This window comes from Psittacula echo, assembly GCF_963264785.1.
Source record: "Psittacula echo genome assembly, chromosome: 8".
Classification (NCBI taxonomy): Eukaryota; Metazoa; Chordata; class Aves; order Psittaciformes; family Psittacidae; genus Psittacula; species Psittacula echo.
In genome coordinates, this window is record NC_137744.1 from 22,236,105 (window position 1) to 22,255,690 (window position 19,586).

At 42.5% G+C, this 19,586-nt stretch overlaps 2 protein-coding genes across 9 annotated transcripts in view; both read left to right on the forward strand.

Moving 5' to 3' along the window:
• Nucleotides 1-933: 933 nt before the first annotated feature.
• Nucleotides 934-11,512, forward strand: RBMX (RNA binding motif protein X-linked). Its single transcript, XM_080624555.1, is given in 9 exon segments — nt 934-1,005; nt 2,371-2,497; nt 2,698-2,804; nt 8,105-8,276; nt 9,415-9,531; nt 9,898-10,012; nt 10,119-10,313; nt 10,315-10,424; nt 10,902-11,512. Coding segments are annotated over 8 exon segments (1,233 nt in total). The 5' UTR covers nt 934-1,005; nt 2,371-2,388; the 3' UTR covers nt 11,210-11,512.
• A 261-nt stretch (nt 11,513-11,773) lies between these two features.
• Nucleotides 11,774-19,586, forward strand: part of ARHGEF6 (Rac/Cdc42 guanine nucleotide exchange factor 6) — a 46,827-nt gene continuing 39,014 nt past the window's right edge. For 4 of the 8 annotated variants that reach the window (XR_013957503.1, XR_013957504.1, XM_080624550.1 and 1 more), the window contains exons 1-3: nt 12,088-12,145; nt 13,042-13,130; nt 15,625-19,549. Coding sequence is in view for 5 of the 8 variants with exons in the window: in XM_080624550.1 (XP_080480676.1) it covers nt 19,385-19,549 (165 nt within the window). In the remaining 3 variants the exon portion in view is untranslated. Of the gene's footprint in view, nt 11,869-11,993; nt 12,146-13,041; nt 13,131-14,353; nt 19,550-19,586 lie in introns of those variants that run through there. The other 4 variants (XM_080624548.1, XM_080624547.1, XM_080624549.1 and 1 more) reach the window with 4 other exon arrangements.

Consider the following 19,586-nt stretch of genomic DNA (forward strand, 5'->3'; position numbering starts at 1 on the left):
AATCCCAGTGGGATTTCAGCAGGTGTATTTAATAATTTATTTACCTTTGATACATCTTGGCATTGTTCCCTCACTGCACAAGGATGAGGCAGGAGCGATATGAAGTCCTAAAACATTCAAGGAACCAGCAATTCCTTCAGTTTTTGCATCCTGTGGGACTCTAAGAGCTCTTCTTCAAGGAGCAGCAATGGGTGGTATGTGCAGATCCTGACCCAGTTCACTGTGCTTGGGGAATAATTATAATGAATGGAGACTTGCAAAATAGCTGTCCTAAAACCCACTCCAAATCCATGACCAGACATTCTCTTTTTAGGTTTCCAAGAACGTTACAGAAAAACCCATTCTTGGTTTTACATTAGAAGACTGAGTGGGGATTAGACTGAGTGCTTTCATGAGTAATACCAGTTTAGATAATCTACACGTTCAGATAATGAACATAGCCAGGTTTTGGATGCACAGGCTTCCTCCTAACTTCTCAGCTACCAGGTTCAGCCAGCAAAAGAAAACAGCCACAATTAACTTCCAAGTGTAATTAGAAAATGGGAGTTAAAGTGGAAGCAGTGGAAACCTTTAACAACGTATTTCATTTTTAACCTCTTATTTCGCTTCACTGTCAGTCTCCAAGGAAGGGGCATTGACACACACACACATTAATTAAACCAATTAAACCTCCCCAAAGCTAAACTGTCTCTTTTGTGAGGGATTTCTCTCCTGCTCAAGCGGGACTTGGAGCTCCGCAGCAACGCACCGCCCGCCTCATCTCCCGGCAGGGAGGGTGTCGGGAGCCCCGGAGCCCTCCGGCGGGCTGCACCCTGTAGCTGCGGGAGGCCCGAGCCCCGCACCCGCACCAGCCCCCGATGACCGCGGCGAGCTGCGGCCTCCCCCTGACAGAACTCCCCGCCGCACTCATCCGGGTCTCCGGCCGGCCTGTGACGTCAGCAGTATAAAGGCCTGCAGCGCCTTTGTTCGCCCTCATTGCGCAGTTGCGGGTGGGTGAGAGCGGAGGTGAGTGCTGCCAGCTGAGCGGGCCCGGCGGCCAGCGTAGGGGTACAAGGGGTCCTGCGCCTCGGGGCTGGGCTGCGGGAAGGCGGCGGCGCTGGGAAAGGTGCGGCCTGTGGGTGGGGGAGCTGTGTTCCGCCGCTGCGGGCCCGGGGCGAGGCGCGGCGGGGCCAGGCCGGTCTCCATGCCTGCCCGGCCCTGTGGAGGTTGGAGGGAGCGTCGTGGCTGTGGGGGGGAAAAGGGGGGTCCTAGCCGCGTGAGGCACGGTGGCCGCCATTTTAGGTGCGGGGGGATATGCTCGAGGTCCCGCCGCGTGGTCCGCCACATTCCCGAGGAGGACGGAGGGAGGCCGGCCGAATAGCTCCAAACGGGGCTGAGCTGCGCGGTCGCGTTCGTGCCGAGGCGGTCTTTCGGTGCCGGGAGGGAGAAGAGTCCTTGCCAAAGGTGGCCGCCATTTTGTGTTAGCGCCTGGAGCCCGCGGAGGGTCTGACGCCCCCCTCTTCCTCCACCCGCTCCCCGGCCCGCCGCGCGTCTGCCCTGGGGCACAGAGAGGGGCCGCCGCCTACGCCGCGGCCTCCTGGGTGGCGCGGCCGCGCCGGCTTCGTGCTTCCCGGGGGGCTGCTTTGTCCCCGCTGCGCGTCGGGAGAGCGGCGCCGGCCCTCCTTGAACCCTGCTGCGGGTTTCCCGCCACGGGGCCGGAGGGCTGCGGGTAACGTTTGAACGCAGGCGCCAGGCGCTTTGCCAGGCAGTCCGCGCTTCTGCTTTGTCGGGCTACCCTTCCTTTGTCGGTTTTCTTCCTCGCCTTGCCTTAGTGGTGGCTTTACTGTGTAGAGCTGCAGTGATGGTCTGGTATTTGTTCAGGCTGGCAGGTTGTATAGGCCAGGACTTCGGCATACTCTTGATGGGCTTGAAATAGCTTAAAGAATGAACTTAATTTGGAATATTGGCTCAAACTGACTTGAAAGCTAATATTTTGGTATTGCTTTGATATATTTAATACATGTATTTAAACATCTATGACAAGATTGAGAGGGAGTGCTTGGCTTGAGGGTAACAAGGCAATAACCCTGAACACTTCCCATATTCACTGATGCTGCTTGATCTGAAGAGTTCTCATCAATGCCTTGTTCCACTTTTTAAAGTTAACCTATTTGAAGTAGACAATATGTGATGAAATAACTGAAGTTAATACTGCCCTTTGTTGCTTCAGTCTAAAAACTATACATTTGTTCTATTCTTTATAACTCCTGACATCTTGATCAAGAAAATTTGCTTGTTTTTTTGAGGAGTCATTGATATTGTATGAGGTGGTATTGTAAGGCTCTGTTGCAGTCTGATGTTTTGTTAATAACAACCTTGTGCTCTTAATAGGTCACTTTCAGAATCAAAATGGTTGAAGCAGACCGTCCTGGGAAGCTTTTCATTGGGGGCCTGAACACAGAGACAAATGAAAAAGCCCTTGAGGCTGTATTCTGCAAATATGGACGCATCGTGGAAGGTACAAAGAAAACCCTTTCTATTTTAAGGTACTAAGTAATAAAAAGCAACAAAATAGCTGTGATGACTCTTTTGGCGTTGATCATCTGGAAGTGATAGCGCTTTTATGTCCTCTAAGAAGTTCTGAGCTTAAAAGGTTAAATAAAGATTAAATGTTGCTGCCTGATTACAGGGAAGGGTAACCTGGCTTTCTTTTTGCAGTCCTTTTGATGAAAGATCGTGAAACCAACAAGTCCAGAGGATTTGCCTTTGTCACATTTGAGAGTCCAGCAGATGCAAAAGATGCTGCCAGAGATATGAATGGGAAGGTAGGAATTGAGACCAGTTACATGTTGCTGTTGCTACTGATCAGCAGTATTGATCTGTGGGGTAAATTAGCTAGTAATAAAAGTTGGAAAGACAATGGGTTAGGAGATCCTGGAGGCAAGTCATAACTTGGCCAGATGCCTCTGTCTCCATGAAGCTGGAATCACTTTCTTCCAATTACAGATTTAAAACTAGAAAGTGAAGTCTGGCTGTCAGTTATACGTTTATTTGGAGGGCTTTTTAGTAGGCAGCTCTTCATCCTTGCATGCTTCTTACAATGTTTTTATCATATTTGAATGCAGGATTGTGTAAATCACACTGTAGGGAAGTGACTGACTTGAAAAGTATTAATGGTTCCCTTAATGTGGGTTTCACATGACTTCCCTGCTTGCTGGATGTTGATGTGCTATTGGTAACGTGAAGTAACTCTTACATTTGTGAGTTGCATCCTAAATTTACTTAGGGTGTTTGAGGAGCATCTTTCCAGTTAATGTGAAATATCTTCGCAGTGAACTAGCAATTGCATTTGCTTGTTTACATCCTGCAGTGCAATGGTATGACTTTAAAAGCAAATAAATAATGCATATGTGATGTTTTTAAAAAGAGAAACCTGGAGCAAAGAAAATCTGTGATAGATACATGGATAGTTTGTCAAAGGATTGTAGGCTGTTGTGAGCTGTGTCTGTTCTGACATGTGTTTGAGAAGCTAGATGTAAGTTTGCAACTGGCCAAGAGCTGTTTGTCTTCATAGAGGTGCTGTCTCTAGTCAGTGAAAGCTGTCTTCTCTGTTACCTTGAATTTCAGGCTCTGGTCTTTCATGCGTAATCTGAACATATGTGTTAAGATCATGCTGCATTGGTATTTAAGCAGTGTCTCAGAGATGCCATTTATTTAAGGTGAAGAAACCTCTCTTGGTTCTGGTTAATGAACATTTGGAATTTTGATAGCTGTTTGTCTTAGTATAAGATGTTGAAATGAAAGAAGAATGTCAGTCATTGCAGTCAGTAAGTAAAGCATGGTGAAAATTTGTACTTTGGAAGTAAACAAGCTTGCTGTGGTATTCATAGTGAACACAAATAGTAAAACCTGCCTTGTTTTGTGTTATAGCAGCTTTCTGCTCTGTAGACTTAGGTCCTGGGTGCTTCAGGGCAACCTCACGACAATAGTGTTACTTCCTGTGGAGACTTACTTTTTTCTTAAACAAATTAGTAGCATTGTCAAGGCAGAGAGTGGCAAGTTGGTAATGTCCTTTCTGTACCAGCCTAAACATCCTTAAAGATGCTTCTTCTATTGAATTTACATTTCCATTGTGTAGTTTGCTACCGTTCTGAAGGCTTAACTGCAGGTTCTCAAACACAGGTTTTCTCACTGAACTTCAAGCACCAGTAATTGTCAGACTGAAAGGACTTCAGTTGCTAATCTTAAGTGTTTGTGGAGTGCAAAGTTCACATGAAAATCCCTCTGAAAATAATCACCAACTCTTCCTTGAACGTTGTGTCATGTGTTTGGTCACATTGGAAACATTTAGGAAAGTAATACTTAGTGAAATAGCTAAATCAGATTGAATGTGGCTTGAGGTAATGTCTGCATGGTCTGGAATACACCCATCTGCATCATTGTCAAGAAATGTGAAAGAGTACTGCCTTGTGGAGCATCGTTCGCATAGTCTCTGCCTTCAACACTACAAATCTAAAAGTACCTGCCTCAGCTTTGGGATCTGAATTGCAAATAGTGTATGAAAAGAATCCTCACTTGGGATTTGGCCTAGAATGATGTCCTTAACATACCTTGCTTGGTTGCATATGAAGGATGTGGAAGATGTTCATGAAGTAGTCTCTCGTCTTCAGAAAGCCTTCTGTACTGTAAGTTCTGCTTGTACCTCATGAAGACTGCATCCTAGATGTGAGGAGGAGTGATGGTTAAGGTATGCTGTAGGAAGACAGCACTGTAGTAAATCACAGCTTGGGAGTTTTCCTGTTTATTTGCAAGTACTGGATTGGAGTGCTCATGCAGAAGAAGGAGAAGCAGCACTGTGCTGGCAATAGCTCGAGCAGTCTGTAAGGAGATAGTTGGCCTGCTCAGCCAGGGGGAAGAGTTCTGCATCACTTGTGTTACCGACTTTGTCATTCTGAAGGAATTCCAAGTTGGAGCTAGTAGAAGAGGTTGACTTAGATTCTGCAAGAGTGAATTTGCTTTTGAATTTTTTTTTTGCTTTGCATGTATTCATGCAAAACATCCAGTGTTTTGCTCCTTTTTTTTTGGGGGGGGGGGGGGAAGGAAGGGGATTAATAATGTTTGTCTAAAATGGTACAAGCATAGACTCGTCTAAGGTTACTTGAAGATTAACTTCAGTCTTGCCGAAAGAAGTCAGGAGATAACCATTTTGGAGTGGGGTTGGAGATTTCTCACTTCAGTTGCTTTCTGTGCAGGATGGGATCAGTGTTAGCATGTCTGAGCAGCACAGACGAAATGCCAAGAGTACTTTACCATAGCAAATTACCAGCCTTTTTTAAGAACCACCTTACTTCATTGTAGTCAAGCCAACATCCTGATGTCATGAAATGCACGGACCTGGACACAAGTGTGAACCCTGCAAGTCTCTAATGGTCAATTTGTGCAGTAGCCTGTTCTCCTGATCGTTTGGTTTTTCAGTCCTGAGGGCAAAATGAATAATGAAAGAGAGGATATGACCTTAGAGGAAACATCCAGGACAAGCCAAAGACGTAATTCCAGCATAGACCTGCCAAGCCAGCTGGACTGTGTTAAGAGGTTGGAAGCAAATCCTACAATCCAAACTGTCTAAAGTGTACTCAGCAGTGCAGAAGATTGTCTTCCTCTGACCAACAAGAAAGTGCTTCCAGTTCTTCTGGTGAAGAAGTAATAAAATATGTAGAAGCTCAGCCTTATAAGAAATGATATTCAGTTCTTGAATATATTTGGTGGAAGGAAGCCCATTTGATCTGCCATCAAGGAATGTGCAGCAATGGTGGAGTCACTGCAGTATCAACAGTACAATGATCCATTTGAGAGGAACCTGCTGTGTTTCATGCAAGTTTCTCTAGCAGTCTCTTTGGAATACCTGATTTCTGACCTACTCCTGAAACTTTCCAGATTTCATTTATCTTTCCCATTGGAACATGGAACAGTTTGCAGGACAGTTCTGTAATCCTCTTTGGTTACCTGCCTCATCTTACAGAGCTGTATAGATTGTTCATTCCACATAGAAGTTTTATGATTGCTAATCTATTATTATTGTGAAATGACTCTCTTTATTTTCAATTACTGAGCTGCTTTTTAGCTCCAGGGTGACTTCACTTTATGGTGCCCATATCATAGTAAAAATGGTACTGCAACACTGATTCAAGGTTATAAATGCCGACTAATAAGTGTTCATGTTGGCAACTGGTGCTTTGGGCTCATTGAAAAATTTTTGAGATGGCTTGTGTCAGTTTTACCTGTCAGTGGGGTGAGACCTTTCTTCTTTGAGCTAAGAACCTATAAAATGAAGCTGTCGCTTCTGCTTTAAAATAGGACAAACTGAGTAATATCTTCTGGTTAACAAAAAAAAAAGGGAAAAATAATCTCTTGGACCTAATGCAAGGTCTTTTTGGACTTTAGGCATAGAATTGTAAGACTGCTTGCATGAAGCAGCTTCAAAAGAAAACCCTCTCTTTTGCCTCGGTAAGATGCATGAATGCAAGGCAGAAGGAAGTAGGAGAAAAAAGGAAAACTGTACCTCCTACATAAAAAAAAAAAAACTAAGGAACTTGGAGTGAGCGTCCAGGTTCTCAGAACCCATGTTAGCAGAAGGGGATGCTGTTTGGTTCCCAAGCTTCAAACAAGCTGTCAAGAAGCTATCAGAAAACAGGATAGCAGTGACCATGATGGCAAAGCTTAAGGCTTCAAGCCCACTTCCTGTTTTGAGAAGGATGACTGGGACAGATGAATGATGATGGCAAGATAATGATGCAAACTGCTAAGTTCCAGTGATTGGAGGTACTAATGCTTGCTCCTGGAATGGGTGAGCTTGTCATGCCAAAAGGCTTTTGGAGGAACCTTCCATAAGTAAAATACATTTATGAAGTCAAAGCCAATCCAAATCTGGTGTTGCTAGCATTGTTCGATTTCTTTTCCTCGCATTGGACCTGTGAATATGCACACAGGTTTTCCAGACAGTAGCTACAACTATGTATGGTGGAGGAGTACATGAGCTACTGAAGTGGATGAGTTCAGAGAGGCCTAGATTTCAGTGGAGAACAAAAAAGACTCAGTACCTCAGTAAAATCCTGTCAGCAGCTCGGAGTAACGCATCACTAGCAGTCATATTCTTGTTCATTTGTTGCAGCTAAGAAGTGCCATAAGCAACACTTCCTGTCTGTATAATTCATTAGTTGCCATAGCAGAGGTAAATATTTAACTGCTAAAAAAGACAAACTATGTTTGCCAGGATAAATGTGTGCAGTAACTGAACTGCAGCAGAGCTTGTGATAGCAGCTCTGCTGTAATTATCCAGTGTTTGATGTGCAGAGATTATACAGAGATTTGATGAATGAAGTTGTTACTCATTGTGTCTTTACCACCTGCTCATGTTTGAGGTACAGTAGTTGGCTGTTCCTGTTATTGCAGGTCTATATTCCAGAAAAACCTTCCACTTTCAGACTCTAAAAACCCACCACAAAGCACCTCCACTCTGCAAAAGCAATAGAGTAAATGTAACAGTCACCTCTTTTAAAAACACAGCCCTGAAACAGTCGAGAAGTTGGGTGAATTCTCATGCTTGCTCTGCTTTGTAGATGCTGAAATTACTTCTAAGTACTTCAGCGATCACCGTTCTGTCAGGACATCAAGACAATGTACTAAACGGCCTCCCCATTGCCAGAAACCCCAACTGAAGCTAAGATACCTTCAGCTTAATCCTGTAACTACCGGTGCAGTCCTAGTTTGGTACAAAAGCCCTTGGGAATTGAAAGTAAATTGGAGATCATAAATGGTGTTTCATTTGCAGAATAAGTGACATGGGGCTGCCGTAATCATTGGATACTTGTGTTCTCACTGAAACTCCTTTCTGATGCTGCTCTGTATTAGGTTGGTTTTTTTTCCATCAGTACCACAAGAATGAAGTACTGTAGAAATTAGGCCCAACATGCTGCTGAGTACATGGGGACTAATACTGAAGACTCAAATCAGTTCTAGAGTTGCTCTAACTTTATAAAATGGAAGCCCTATAATAGTGAAGCAAGAGGGGCTTAATTTAAAACATACAAACGTGACTGAGCACTGAGTAAAGCAGCTTCTTCTTTAGTCATTAGATGGGAAAGCAATTAAAGTGGAACAAGCAACCAAGCCATCCTTTGAAAGTGGTGGGAGGCGTGGGCCGCCACCCCCTCCACGAAGCAGAGGTCCTCCCAGGGGCCTTAGAGGTGGAAGAGGCGGCAGTGGCGCGAGAGGACCACCTTCAAGAGGGAGTCATTTGGGTATGTATTGACCTCTCTCATTATATACTTGGACAACATACAAGACAATCCCATTGGAAGATGACAATAATCCTACTGGAAAAAAAAAAAAAAGTCAAACAGCTGAATAGTGCACTCCTTGTTCTTTAATAAACTGATGAAATGTGATCTCAGCAGTTTAATCACGTTTTTGATTAGGCAAGTACGCCTTAAGAAAAGGCATTCAAATATGAAGATTCCCTTCTACAACTAACACTCCACTTGGCTTTTTGGCTATGAAAGAAAAGCAAAACTCCTGCCCTGCACGTGAGAAAGGAAGCTTTCTGGTATTCAAGTTGAAAAGTGATTCTCTTCCACCAGGGAAAGGGAACTGCCTTTCATTCTTACTAGCAAGAGGTCTAAACTTACCAAGTTCTAGAAGCGATCCTTCCAGATCATAGTGGGAGCTAAGGAAGCTAAGGCTGCTTTGTTGTTATAAAACAGTGTGTTGAGTTGAAGCTTTCTGAAGTGAGAGGATAGTGTATTACTTGATACTGGATATTCTTTAACTTAAGATACAACTATTTATTCAGAGACTTTTCAGTATCAAAAGTACAGCAATTGATGGAGAGACTTTCAGTATCAAAACAGAACTGTCACTTAAAAGCAAGCTGCACCTGAGGTATAACAGTAAAAGCTGTAATGCAGAAAAAAACCCTGGAAATAGTGAAAACTCCTGTCTTGGAGAGTCTGTGTAGTAGGTTCTGCAGACTCTGTAGTGTCTCTGTTCCCTCTCTGTAGGATCTTCTCTAGTACGTCTTCCCAGGTGGCTCTTGTCCTCTGAGAATAGTAGCTTGTTGAGTACTTAGCTGATACCTGTAATCAGTCACAGCTTGTCTTTCTCACTTGGGTCATACCCTGTGGCTTTTGCATAAGTTCTAAAAGACAGTTCTTGATAGCGATTTAGGCTGTGGACAGTTGGCTTGGTGGGCTCTCATTTCTGCCAGTAGCATCAAGTAGTGGCCAAAATACAAGAGAAGGCTTTGAAGTCTAGTTTTACAGGTTTACTGTTGATCACATAGCGGTAATAACAGTGCCTAGGTTATTGTAGTTCAGGCTTTAGGGGCATATGGGTGGGTATCACAGAAATAACAAGTTGGTTCATGGCTTACCCTTCTAGGATCCTCTCGAGGGCCACTTCCCATGAAGAGAGGTCCACCTCCACGAAGTGGAGGCCCTCCACCTAAAAGATCTGCACCTTCAGGACCTGTGCGTAGCAGTAGTATGGGAGGAAGAGGTAAGGATCTCCTGAATTACTTTTGTTACCTAATCAGCTGTAGCAGCTTAGTTTTAGTTCAGGAACTGTTGCGAATCATCAGTTCTAATTTAAATGTATTGTGGGATAATTTATTGTTTTCCTAGTCTGCTAGTTCTCTTCATTCCATTATCATTTTGTAGCTGGTTGGAATAATTTGGTGTGATACGACATGTTCCTTCTAGTGCTGCTTTAAACTGGACAAGCAGAAGTGTAAAGCATTATAAATGTAGGCTACAGAGATACTTTTAAACCCCTATAAACAAGGATATTATCTGCTAATACTTGCCTTGAGGAGTCTTCCGTGTGGCTAAATGATAATTAAGAACTTGGACTCTTCCTCTTAAGCTCCTGTGTCACGTGGAAGGGACAGTTATGGTGGTCCTCCACGCAGAGAACCGATGCCATCACGAAGAGATGTCTACATGTCTCCAAGAGATGATGGCTACAGCACTAAAGATGGGTAAATTCCCTTTACTAATTTATCGTTTGGCTTTTTTGTTCAGAGAAGGATTTTGATCTTTTAAGGTGTGACATCTGGGTGACATCTCAATTCTTGTTCTTTGTAGTTACTCAAGCAGAGATTATCCCAGCTCCAGGGATACGCGGGACTACGCACCACCTCCTCGAGACTACGCGTACCGTGATTACAGTCACTCCAGTTCACGAGATGAATACCCCTCTAGGGGATATAGGTACCTACTGTTGGATTTTTCTCCTTGTCATTTTATTCTTGCCATGATCTCACTGACTTATACTAAGTCTTAGTAGTCTTTCCTCCTATAGTGATCGTGATGGATACGGTGGTGGGCGTGACAGAGACTACTCAGATCATCCAAGTGGAGGCTCCTACAGAGATTCATATGACAGTTATGGTAAGAATCCATTTTGAGGATCATGTATTAAGCTGAACAGGTGTCATAAAACCTGATTTTGACTAGGTTGCTTGTGTTTTATGGGGAAGTGGCACGCTTTTTTCCCCCTACAGTGAAAGTGCAATTGTTGGTTACCATCATATTAAATAAGCTATAAACTAAAGAAGCAAAATCTACAGTTCAGAATTGCAACTATCTCTGGAAAATATGGCTGAGTTTCTTCTCTAAAATAACAAGCTGTTCTGGAATACCCAGTAAAGAGCCTGCCTGAATAAACACCGTCTTCAAATCCACTCACTGCCTGCTATGCAATCCCCACTTTAAATACCATTAATGTGGCGGATAATATTAAGAACATCTCAATACATACAAAAGAGTAGCAGTAACCATTTAAATACAGCAATTCTGTAAATTCAGATTGAAATTGTTCTATATAACTTATGGTGTTGCCATATTACCTGACCATTGACCCTGCAGGTAACTCACGTAGTGCTCCACCTGCACGAGGGCCCCCGCCATCTTATGGTGGAAGCAGTCGCTATGACGATTACGGCAGCACACGAGATGGATATGGAAGCCGAGAAAGTTACTCAAGCAGCAGAAGTGATGTCTACTCAAGTGGCCGTGATCGTGTTGGAAGACAAGACAGGGGTCTTCCCCCATCCATGGAAAGGGGCTATCCACCTCCTCGTGATTCTTACAGTAGTTCAAGCCGCGGAGCACCCAGAGGTGGTGGCCGTGGTGGAAGCAGATCCGATAGAGGTGGAGGCAGGAGCAGATACTAAAAACACTCTTTAAACTTTTGGACCAAGACAAATTACTTCTCAAACAAAAAAAGCAAAGTGGAAGTTGTTCTATCTTTACTACCAGAGGACTACTAAAAGGAAAAGTTGTTTTTACCTTTTTTTATTGTTGCCTGTTAAGTTTTCCCCTCCATGACTTATGCTTTTGTGAGGAAAAGTTAAACCCGTGTTTAATTTCATTTCAGAATTGTTAACATTTCTTTCAAAAAGCAGATGTTAAATGTATAAAACTTGAGCTGTGTACTAGTGTTGTAATTTTCCAAGTAAAGTTTCCCTGAAATGCCACACTTCCCATCTGATTTTCCTCATGAATGGAACAAGCAGTTCATAAGAGCTTCCACACAACATCCAGCCATCTAACATGGAGATGGATTGTTCTACATGTTCAGCATCTCATTCTTAAACAAAGTATTGCTTGTGTTGGAGGGTGGTGGGGCTGTTCCACAGAGTTCAGTTGTGCCTAGAATTTGAAGTCACAGTGTTCTCAGTACAAAATACCTTCAGATCCTTGTGTAAAGAAAAAAATGGAGGATATCATTCACTTAACCCGAAAAAGCAAGTGGATAATGCTATTTTCTGCCTTCCTACTGTTTCATGGGGAGTTTGAAAGGATCTCCCTTCCAAATGAATCTCATGTACATGTAAGTCAGCTCCAGAATACTGTAACAATAAAACCCCTTGACCAGTTCCATCAAAGAAGCTACAAAACCATGCTTGCTCATACTGTTTCCAATTTTTGCAACTCTGTAGTGTTTCACTTTTAAAGGAACATCTTTGATTCCAAAGGAGAAAATAAGATAAGCACAGAAGTCTTTCTCTCCAACTTCTCAAAGGCTTATGGCTTCCTAAAAACAAGTGAATCTTTCAGCATTCCACAGCTGATTTAAAGCATCAAATGCCTGTGAAACAGCAAAGATGGTAAGCAAAGCAAACTAGTTTTTCCAGTCTAAGTCAAAATTGAACCAAGTTATCTTCCTCTAGTACAGTAAAGCCAAGCTGCACGTCATGGCAATGGAAATGCTGTCTAGATTTAAAAAAAAAAAAAAAAAAAGGAAAAGAAATACTTCAATATATTAACAGTTCTCCAAATTCAACATTTCTTCTTGGATAAAAGCATTTAATGGCACCAGTTTTGAGACTAAAGCTGTAATGCAGCTCATTGTAGACAGAATACTGTCAGGTAGGGTTGGGAGGGGGTAATTTGTGCCCAGTGTCTTCCAGTGAAGATGCTTAAAGAGGCTGCATATACTATATTGTAACAAAATTAAAGCTTTATGAAATCAGGAATTGGTTTAGCTTGCCAGAGATAAAAGAGTTTGAAGCGAGCCATTGCAAACTTTAGTTGGATGCCTGAATCTCTGTAGTTTGACACTGCGTTTCAGGGATAACTAGTACATGTGGCAGAACCTGTGGCAAGTTGTTCTGACTCAGGTAAAGCCATGAAGTTCAAATGATGCTCTTGAATATAGTAGACATGAAGACCTCCAACTAAAACCACACACCCAAAAGCTTTGTACTACTGTTTAGACCTCAGTAAATTTTTGTCGTTCAACTTATGGATTTAACATGGCCGTGCACCATTGACAAGGAATGAGAATCCATAAGCCATGCAACCTGTCACTATGCCATTCCAGTCCATTCCAAGCCAGTGAATCCTCCACCACTTAGAAGAGAAGTAGTAAACCTTGCAACAGAATAATCTGCAAACCCAAGCTTGTAACTGTTTTGAAATGGGGGGGGGGGGACCCACTATATTTTGGCTCATGCTGTAAAATGTGCTTCTCTTAGTTTGTTGTATCCTCTCTTGATTGCAGGGTGATAACTTCTAGAAGATAAGCACTGAGGTAACGCTGGTTCATCTGTGCTGATGGCAGAGATGATGGTGCCTGTACCAATACATAAGGTAAAGATTACTCTGGGGTAGTAGCTGGAAGGAGGATTTCCTGTGTTTCTGTGCTTAGAAATAGAAATGGACATTTATGTGAAGACAAAGTTGGGGCTGTTCAGCCTGGGGAAGAGAAGCTGCATGGAGACCTCACAGCAGCTTCCAGTATCTGAAGGGAGCTACAAGGATGCTGGAGAGGGGCTCTTCATCAGGGACTGTAGCGATAGGACAAGGGGTGATGGGTTCAAACTGAAACAGGGGAAGTTCAGGTTAGGTACAAGGAAGAAGTTCTTTACTGTGAGGCTGCTGAGGCGCTGGCACAGGGTGCCCAGAGAAGTGGTAAACTCTCAATCCCTGGCAGTGTTCAAGGCCATGTTGGACAGAGCCTTGGGTGACATGGTCTGGTGTGAGATGTCCCTGCCCATGGCAGGGGGTTGGAAATGGTTGATTTTGAGGTCCTTTTCAACCCAAACCATTCCATGATACTTCATGGAATAGTAATAATTTCCATTTCCTGTTTGAATTTTGGAGGAGGAAGAGTTTTAAGTAGGGTTTTTAAGCCAAGTTAGGACTGACAGAGGCTTCTTGTCTGCAGAAATTCATCCCCATTTGGGTGCAGGTGAACATAAATTACGATTACAAATTGTAACACTTTAAATCATTCTGCAGAGAGTAGTTAAGTCCTAGGGATCTTTATAAGACCAGACCATAAAAATACAAATTGGTGTAATAAATGTGAGTACTGGCATTCAATCAGTCTTGTTAAACATGGAATTTAATGATTATACTGAGCGTAATCTTTGATTAGTAATTAGTCTCTGCAGAGCTCCTTGGATTAAATTGTAGAGTTCCAGCCATCTCCAGAATGGTTTAAAGCTTTGCAGTTCAGCTGTGTTTCATACCCTATTAAATCTACTTTGCCAAGTAGATGTTGGTGCCACTATCTTCAGATTAATGTGGAAGGATTACTCTTTCTTTGATAACTCACCAGGAAAAAAAGAGGTAGTGTCTGTAATGCTAATACAGCTTTTTGTACAGCTTTTCTACTAAACGTTATTAGAAAGGGAAATAACTTTAAATGTGGGACAACTCTGTTAAAATTTAGTATAAAGTGATGCATAAGGACAAATCCCTTTTCCAGAGGAAGTATTTATGTAGGAAACTTGCACTTCTAATGCACTTTATAATGAAGTTTTCAAAGTACTCTGTAAATGGAAGAATGTGCTTTCTGTTGGTTTCAGATACTGCTTTTGAGAACCGACTTAGAAGTGGTGAAAAGAAAAAGCTGTAGTTGAGACTGTTCTGCATCTGACACGCGGTCACTGTTTTCAGGGTATTGCCATCTTGTATGAAGGATGCTTCTGGTGCAGACAGTGCAATGTCTGCAGCCTCAGTTGGCTTACAGCTTATTCTTTTTAGAGTCTCAGCAACTAAATAGCTGTGCAGTGCCTTCATTAATGGCCTACTCTGACATACTCCTGATAAATTGCTGCTGTTACCTTGATAAAGAAGAAAGAGATGCTCTACTTCAGCATGCTGGATTGTATTTCAGGTCAAATACAGTAGCATCAGGAGTACTTCTGTTAAAGGAACCTCTCCCTTGCTCCCACACCAGCCCGCAAAAAAAAAAATAGCAGGAGTCAATTATTAAATGTATGGTTTGAGGCTGAGCCAAATCAGGAATCCTTTAAGGAAGGGATGGAATATACCCTAGGTGATTTTCAAAGCTTTTGCCAAATCATCATCTAGGTTGTGTCAGAAGGTTGTTAGCTTCTATTTGTATGTGTGTGCTTCAGTTCTCTATTATCCGAGCGGGTTAAAGTTAGTCACTGTTGGCAAGTGAGAAAGCTGCTCTCTTTTGGAAAAGGGAGCTTTTTTTTCTCAGTTCCTGGTGGTAGTGGCCATGTTGTAATTAATAAAGAAATGAAAACCAAAGCACACTTTTCCAGCCTCCTCTGCACCTTATAAACTTTTCCAAATTCTTAACAGGCATGGTGCCGGTGTTAGTTTAGGGGGCAATAAATAGAACTTAACTCATGGCAGGAAGGTAATAACTGACTCTGTAAAACGTAAGGATGTAATTCTACAGATTGAGCAAGCTGTTCAGCTTCTCTTGATTACAGGTTTATAGCACATGGTTACTTACAGGTTGATACCAGTGTGCATGTCAGTCCATTACAGGACTCCTGAGTAGCATGCTGAGATGTTCAAGAGTTAGTGGGGTTTTGTGGTAGGCAGAGTTTGGAGGGGGAATACACACAGAAATTACAGGGGCTTTACTGAATACATACTCTGGAGACAATGCTGTACAAGAAGTGTGCATTAATACAAGCAGTGCTCAGATCAGTTTGATTGTTGTAGTTAGCTACTGATGCATTGTCATACTCTTGGCACAGGTTGAATACCATCCAAATGCACGCATTGTGTGTATAAAAACAATCATCAGGAAGATTACTTAACTGTTTTGTCTCCTGGTTTCTGAGAGTGCACTAACTTGCGTTTCCTTTTTCAGTTACAGTGACCAGAAGAAGGCAGTGCAGCAGTGGGTATGCAGTGAAAAATGGAAGGATAACAAAACACAACTGTGAAAGCTTGGCTTTTGAGTGTGGTGTTCCCCACTATTTGTTTTAGTGGGCTGTGTTACCATTCAGAGTTGCCTTTGAAAGTAGCACTACTGATTTCTTGGATATAAAAACATCAGGTGGAGGTCATTTGCTGTCTGCCAACAGCAGTCAGTAGATGTGCTTCAGTAGATCCTGCAGCAGAAAAATGCTCTGAGGTTGCCATTTATGTGGGGCGATTTCTGTTTATGCTGGGGGGGAGAAAGCAGGTTACCTAAAAGTGAGGTTTAGTCCTCTAAAAGGCAGAGGACTAAGTTGTTACAAATTCTTCACCAAGAAACCATAAGAAGTTTCATTATATTGTTACATGTAGTTGTCCAGGCCTTCTGGATGAGAGGAGAGAAGCCTTGATGTACTGAGATGATACTAGTGATAAATGCCCAGAATATTGTGTGTTGCATGTACTCCCTTCTTGCAAACCTCCAGACAGCAGCCTCACAAGATGCTGTCTTCGAAACTTGGCCTTGGTTTTGATGCATTTTTATCTTACATATGTGTTCATGTGCCAATGGATGTGAGAGGAATCCTCAGGCACTGCTATTCCATGTAGAAAACTTCACACTGATTGAAGTACATAACAGTCATGGCTAATAAAGTTTATACTGTGAGAGACATAAACTGATCTCATTTAAACCACTAACAGTTTATAATGCGTAGTTAAAGCATGCATATCTTAAGGGGTTTAAAACTACCTGTGGGTATTGGGGTAAGAGTATCACTTCAACCATCAGTTGTGGACTGCAGATTGTAGGAGTAAGTCTGTGTGTATGTAGCAGGTGGGTAGAATTGCAGTATTTCCCAGGACTAATAAATTTACTGTTAAAGAAACTATGGGTTCGGTTTTGTCTATTTGGTTTTGTCTGTGGGGGAAACTGGTTTGTTTCTTTTAATTTGAAAGAAAATAGCCATTACTCAGTGCCATTTGCATGGTGGAAAAGACTAGTGTTATATACTGATGGAGGTGTAGGGCTACAAAGTGGTCTTGGAGAGTGTATTTGCTGCAGGGAAGAATAACGTGTTGTGATACCAAGAGACTGCTTTTTCAGCAGTAGCTGACAGGGTTACTGCTGTTCGGGCTGAACCAGATCATCCCAACTGAAATGTAATGCCAACATTTGAGCTGGCATCCAAACTTAAGATCGATATCTGCCTGAAATGCTAAGTAATGAGAATGTCCCACCAGTGTGAATTGGCTCATGCACTGCCTCAGACTTTATCATTGAAAGTCGCTTGTTTAAATGTGATGCATCAGTAACATGCAGCAGAAAAACACTGTTGCTCTTTGTGTTGTTTTCCCTCTGTGCTGAAGAGCAGTGACTTTGAGGAGAACAGGATATTTTCTGAGCATCTGAATGCTGTTCTTGCTCCTGTGGCCATCCTCTTACTGATGTATCAGTCTTTTGATAACTGCATATTGACCACCTCCCTTTGTTTAGTTTTTAAGTACTATTATTCTATATAGTCATCTCTGGTGTAAAGTGGCCTGCAAATAAAAGTGTATTTGTAACTAGGGGGTGGAGGTTGATTGACAACTCATTTGATTTGTCCCCATCAGCAAATAACCAAAGTTGAAGTCGTCTCCAAAGACCAGAACAGAAACTTCTTGCTTGGCAGCTGTACCTTTATCTCTGGATTAATTCTAGTGTAGGGGTGGGTGAACAAGCTGGAACATTTTTAAATGAGTCTTTTCTGAAAGATGCAAGGTTGGCCTTGAGTTGGCTAATCAGAAATGCCTTAAATTTGGAGGCTTTGTGAATAACGTCTCCAGGTCTGTCAAGCAGTTGGTAAGTTCAAGATGTGGGAAGCATTTTCATTTACTGGTACTTGCAACCAATAACATCTGCTCGGCTGAAACATGAACTAGTCATGAAACTGAACCTGCCTACACAAGACAAGGTTTGCTTTAGAGGAGGAGGGTCAAGTATTCTTCTGTGCTGAGGTTTGTAGCCTTGAGTTTGCTCTTTACATCAGAAACTGGTACGTTCTGATAAGGTGACAGAAGTGGATGTCTCCATGTACAAATGACTGTTCCCTGTAGATCGTGGAGCCTTAGTTGTCTTTGCCTACTACAGAAAAAGCAAGCTTTGAAAGGGGAGACTGCAAGTACTCACTTCTGCAAAATAGTGCTCATGAGAACTGGAGAAAGGAGAAAAACCCCTCAAGTTCTTGTAATTACTCATAAATCTGCAGTGTTTGGCACATATGGATAGTTGTAGATGCACTTCACCAGATGGCAGTGAGTTTGATGGAGCTTCAGCCAGCTTTACCGTTCACACTGTCTGCAGCTCTGGTACTACCAGAGCAGAGAACTGGAACTCAGCCCCAGTCCTCACAAAGGTCAAAATGTGTCTAACCCTAAAAGGGCAATTCTGATTTCTTACTTATGGCTGTTAAAAGTAGGTCCCAGGAGCAGGCGTAAGACCTGGAAAGTGGAGGCACAAACCCAAGCATATTTACTGTATGTAATTTTATCTTTCTGCTGTTCTATTCCTACCCTTTAAATCACTAATCCTAAGCAGTTTGAGACCACTGATGTCTTCAAAACAGTTGCTTCAAGTAACAGGATTAGGAATTGGCTCAGAATGTTGTCACTGTGCAGTGCTGGTCTCTAGGATAATTTGTTCCTATGGTATTGCTTCAATCCATGATGCTCCAGCTTCTTTGGCATCATAAATGGAGAATGACTTCATTTTCCATCTGTTCTGGTGAAAGGGTAGTTAAGATGTCAGGACAACCGGACTTCCCTGAAGTTAATCTGATCACTAGTGATGGTTAATACAGCCCCAGAGCAGGGTGAAAACTGATTAGTTCCAGTGGATCCTGAATTGCTGGTGGAAAGGGACATTTTAACAGGATGAGTAAAGTAGTTGGGAAGTTTAATGCTCACCTTTGGAGGACTTAGGTTTATGAATTTTCCTAAGTTATCCAGATGCTTGAGAGATTTATCTCCCAAAACCCACTTAGGATTAGATGTGCACTTACATAAAGCAGTTGAAAAACCCCATCGTTTCTCTGCATACAGTACATGATCAGAATTCATTTTCAAAATTCAGATCTTGAAAACAGAAAACTTATCTAAAAGGCAATTTTAATGACTAGATTTGCCCCATGAAGTCAAAAAAGGCTGATTTAAAGTCAGTGTGATGCTGCTTCCAGCCCTTTTTAGCGTGAAGCTCTGTTTTAATGCTGTAAATGCCTCATTATTTACAATAGTAAAGACAAATCTGCTCCCTGGGAGAACAGCTGTAAGTAAAGCCCACATTTACCAGGACACCGCAAGGATAAAGTCACTAGGTATGTTGGAACTAGGTGCTATTAAGGTCCTTTCCAACCCAAACCATTCTATGATGCTTTTGGTGGAACAAGTATCCGCATAAACCACTTCTATTTCCAGTGATGTTGGAACTGTGTAGTTGACTGTCTTTAACAGAGCACTAGAAGCTCTTTTGCTTTGAGAACAAGTTTGTTACTTCCCTGTAACGGTACTTCTGGTTCTTAAGCTTTGGTGAGTTTCTGTGCTGAGCAAAAAAAAAAGGTAGTTTCACACTGGAGCTGTGCAAGCAGCAGCAGAGGCAGGAAGATGTAATCACGGATGTGGGTTCCAGCAAGCTGCTGCTCAGGAGAACTGCGCTGGCGGCACAGCTCTCCAGGATGAATCCAGAAGAACAAGCTGTAACGTGGCTGATTTCCTTAGGAGTGTTAAATTCCCCGAAGAAAACAGTAGATGATCCTGAAGAGTTCCTGAAAGCTGCTCTCAAAGATGGAACTGTGCTTTGTAAACTCATCAGTCGACTGCTTCCGGGATCTGCTGAAAAGGTAACTACTCTCTTAAGATGTATTTTGGGGAGCTTGA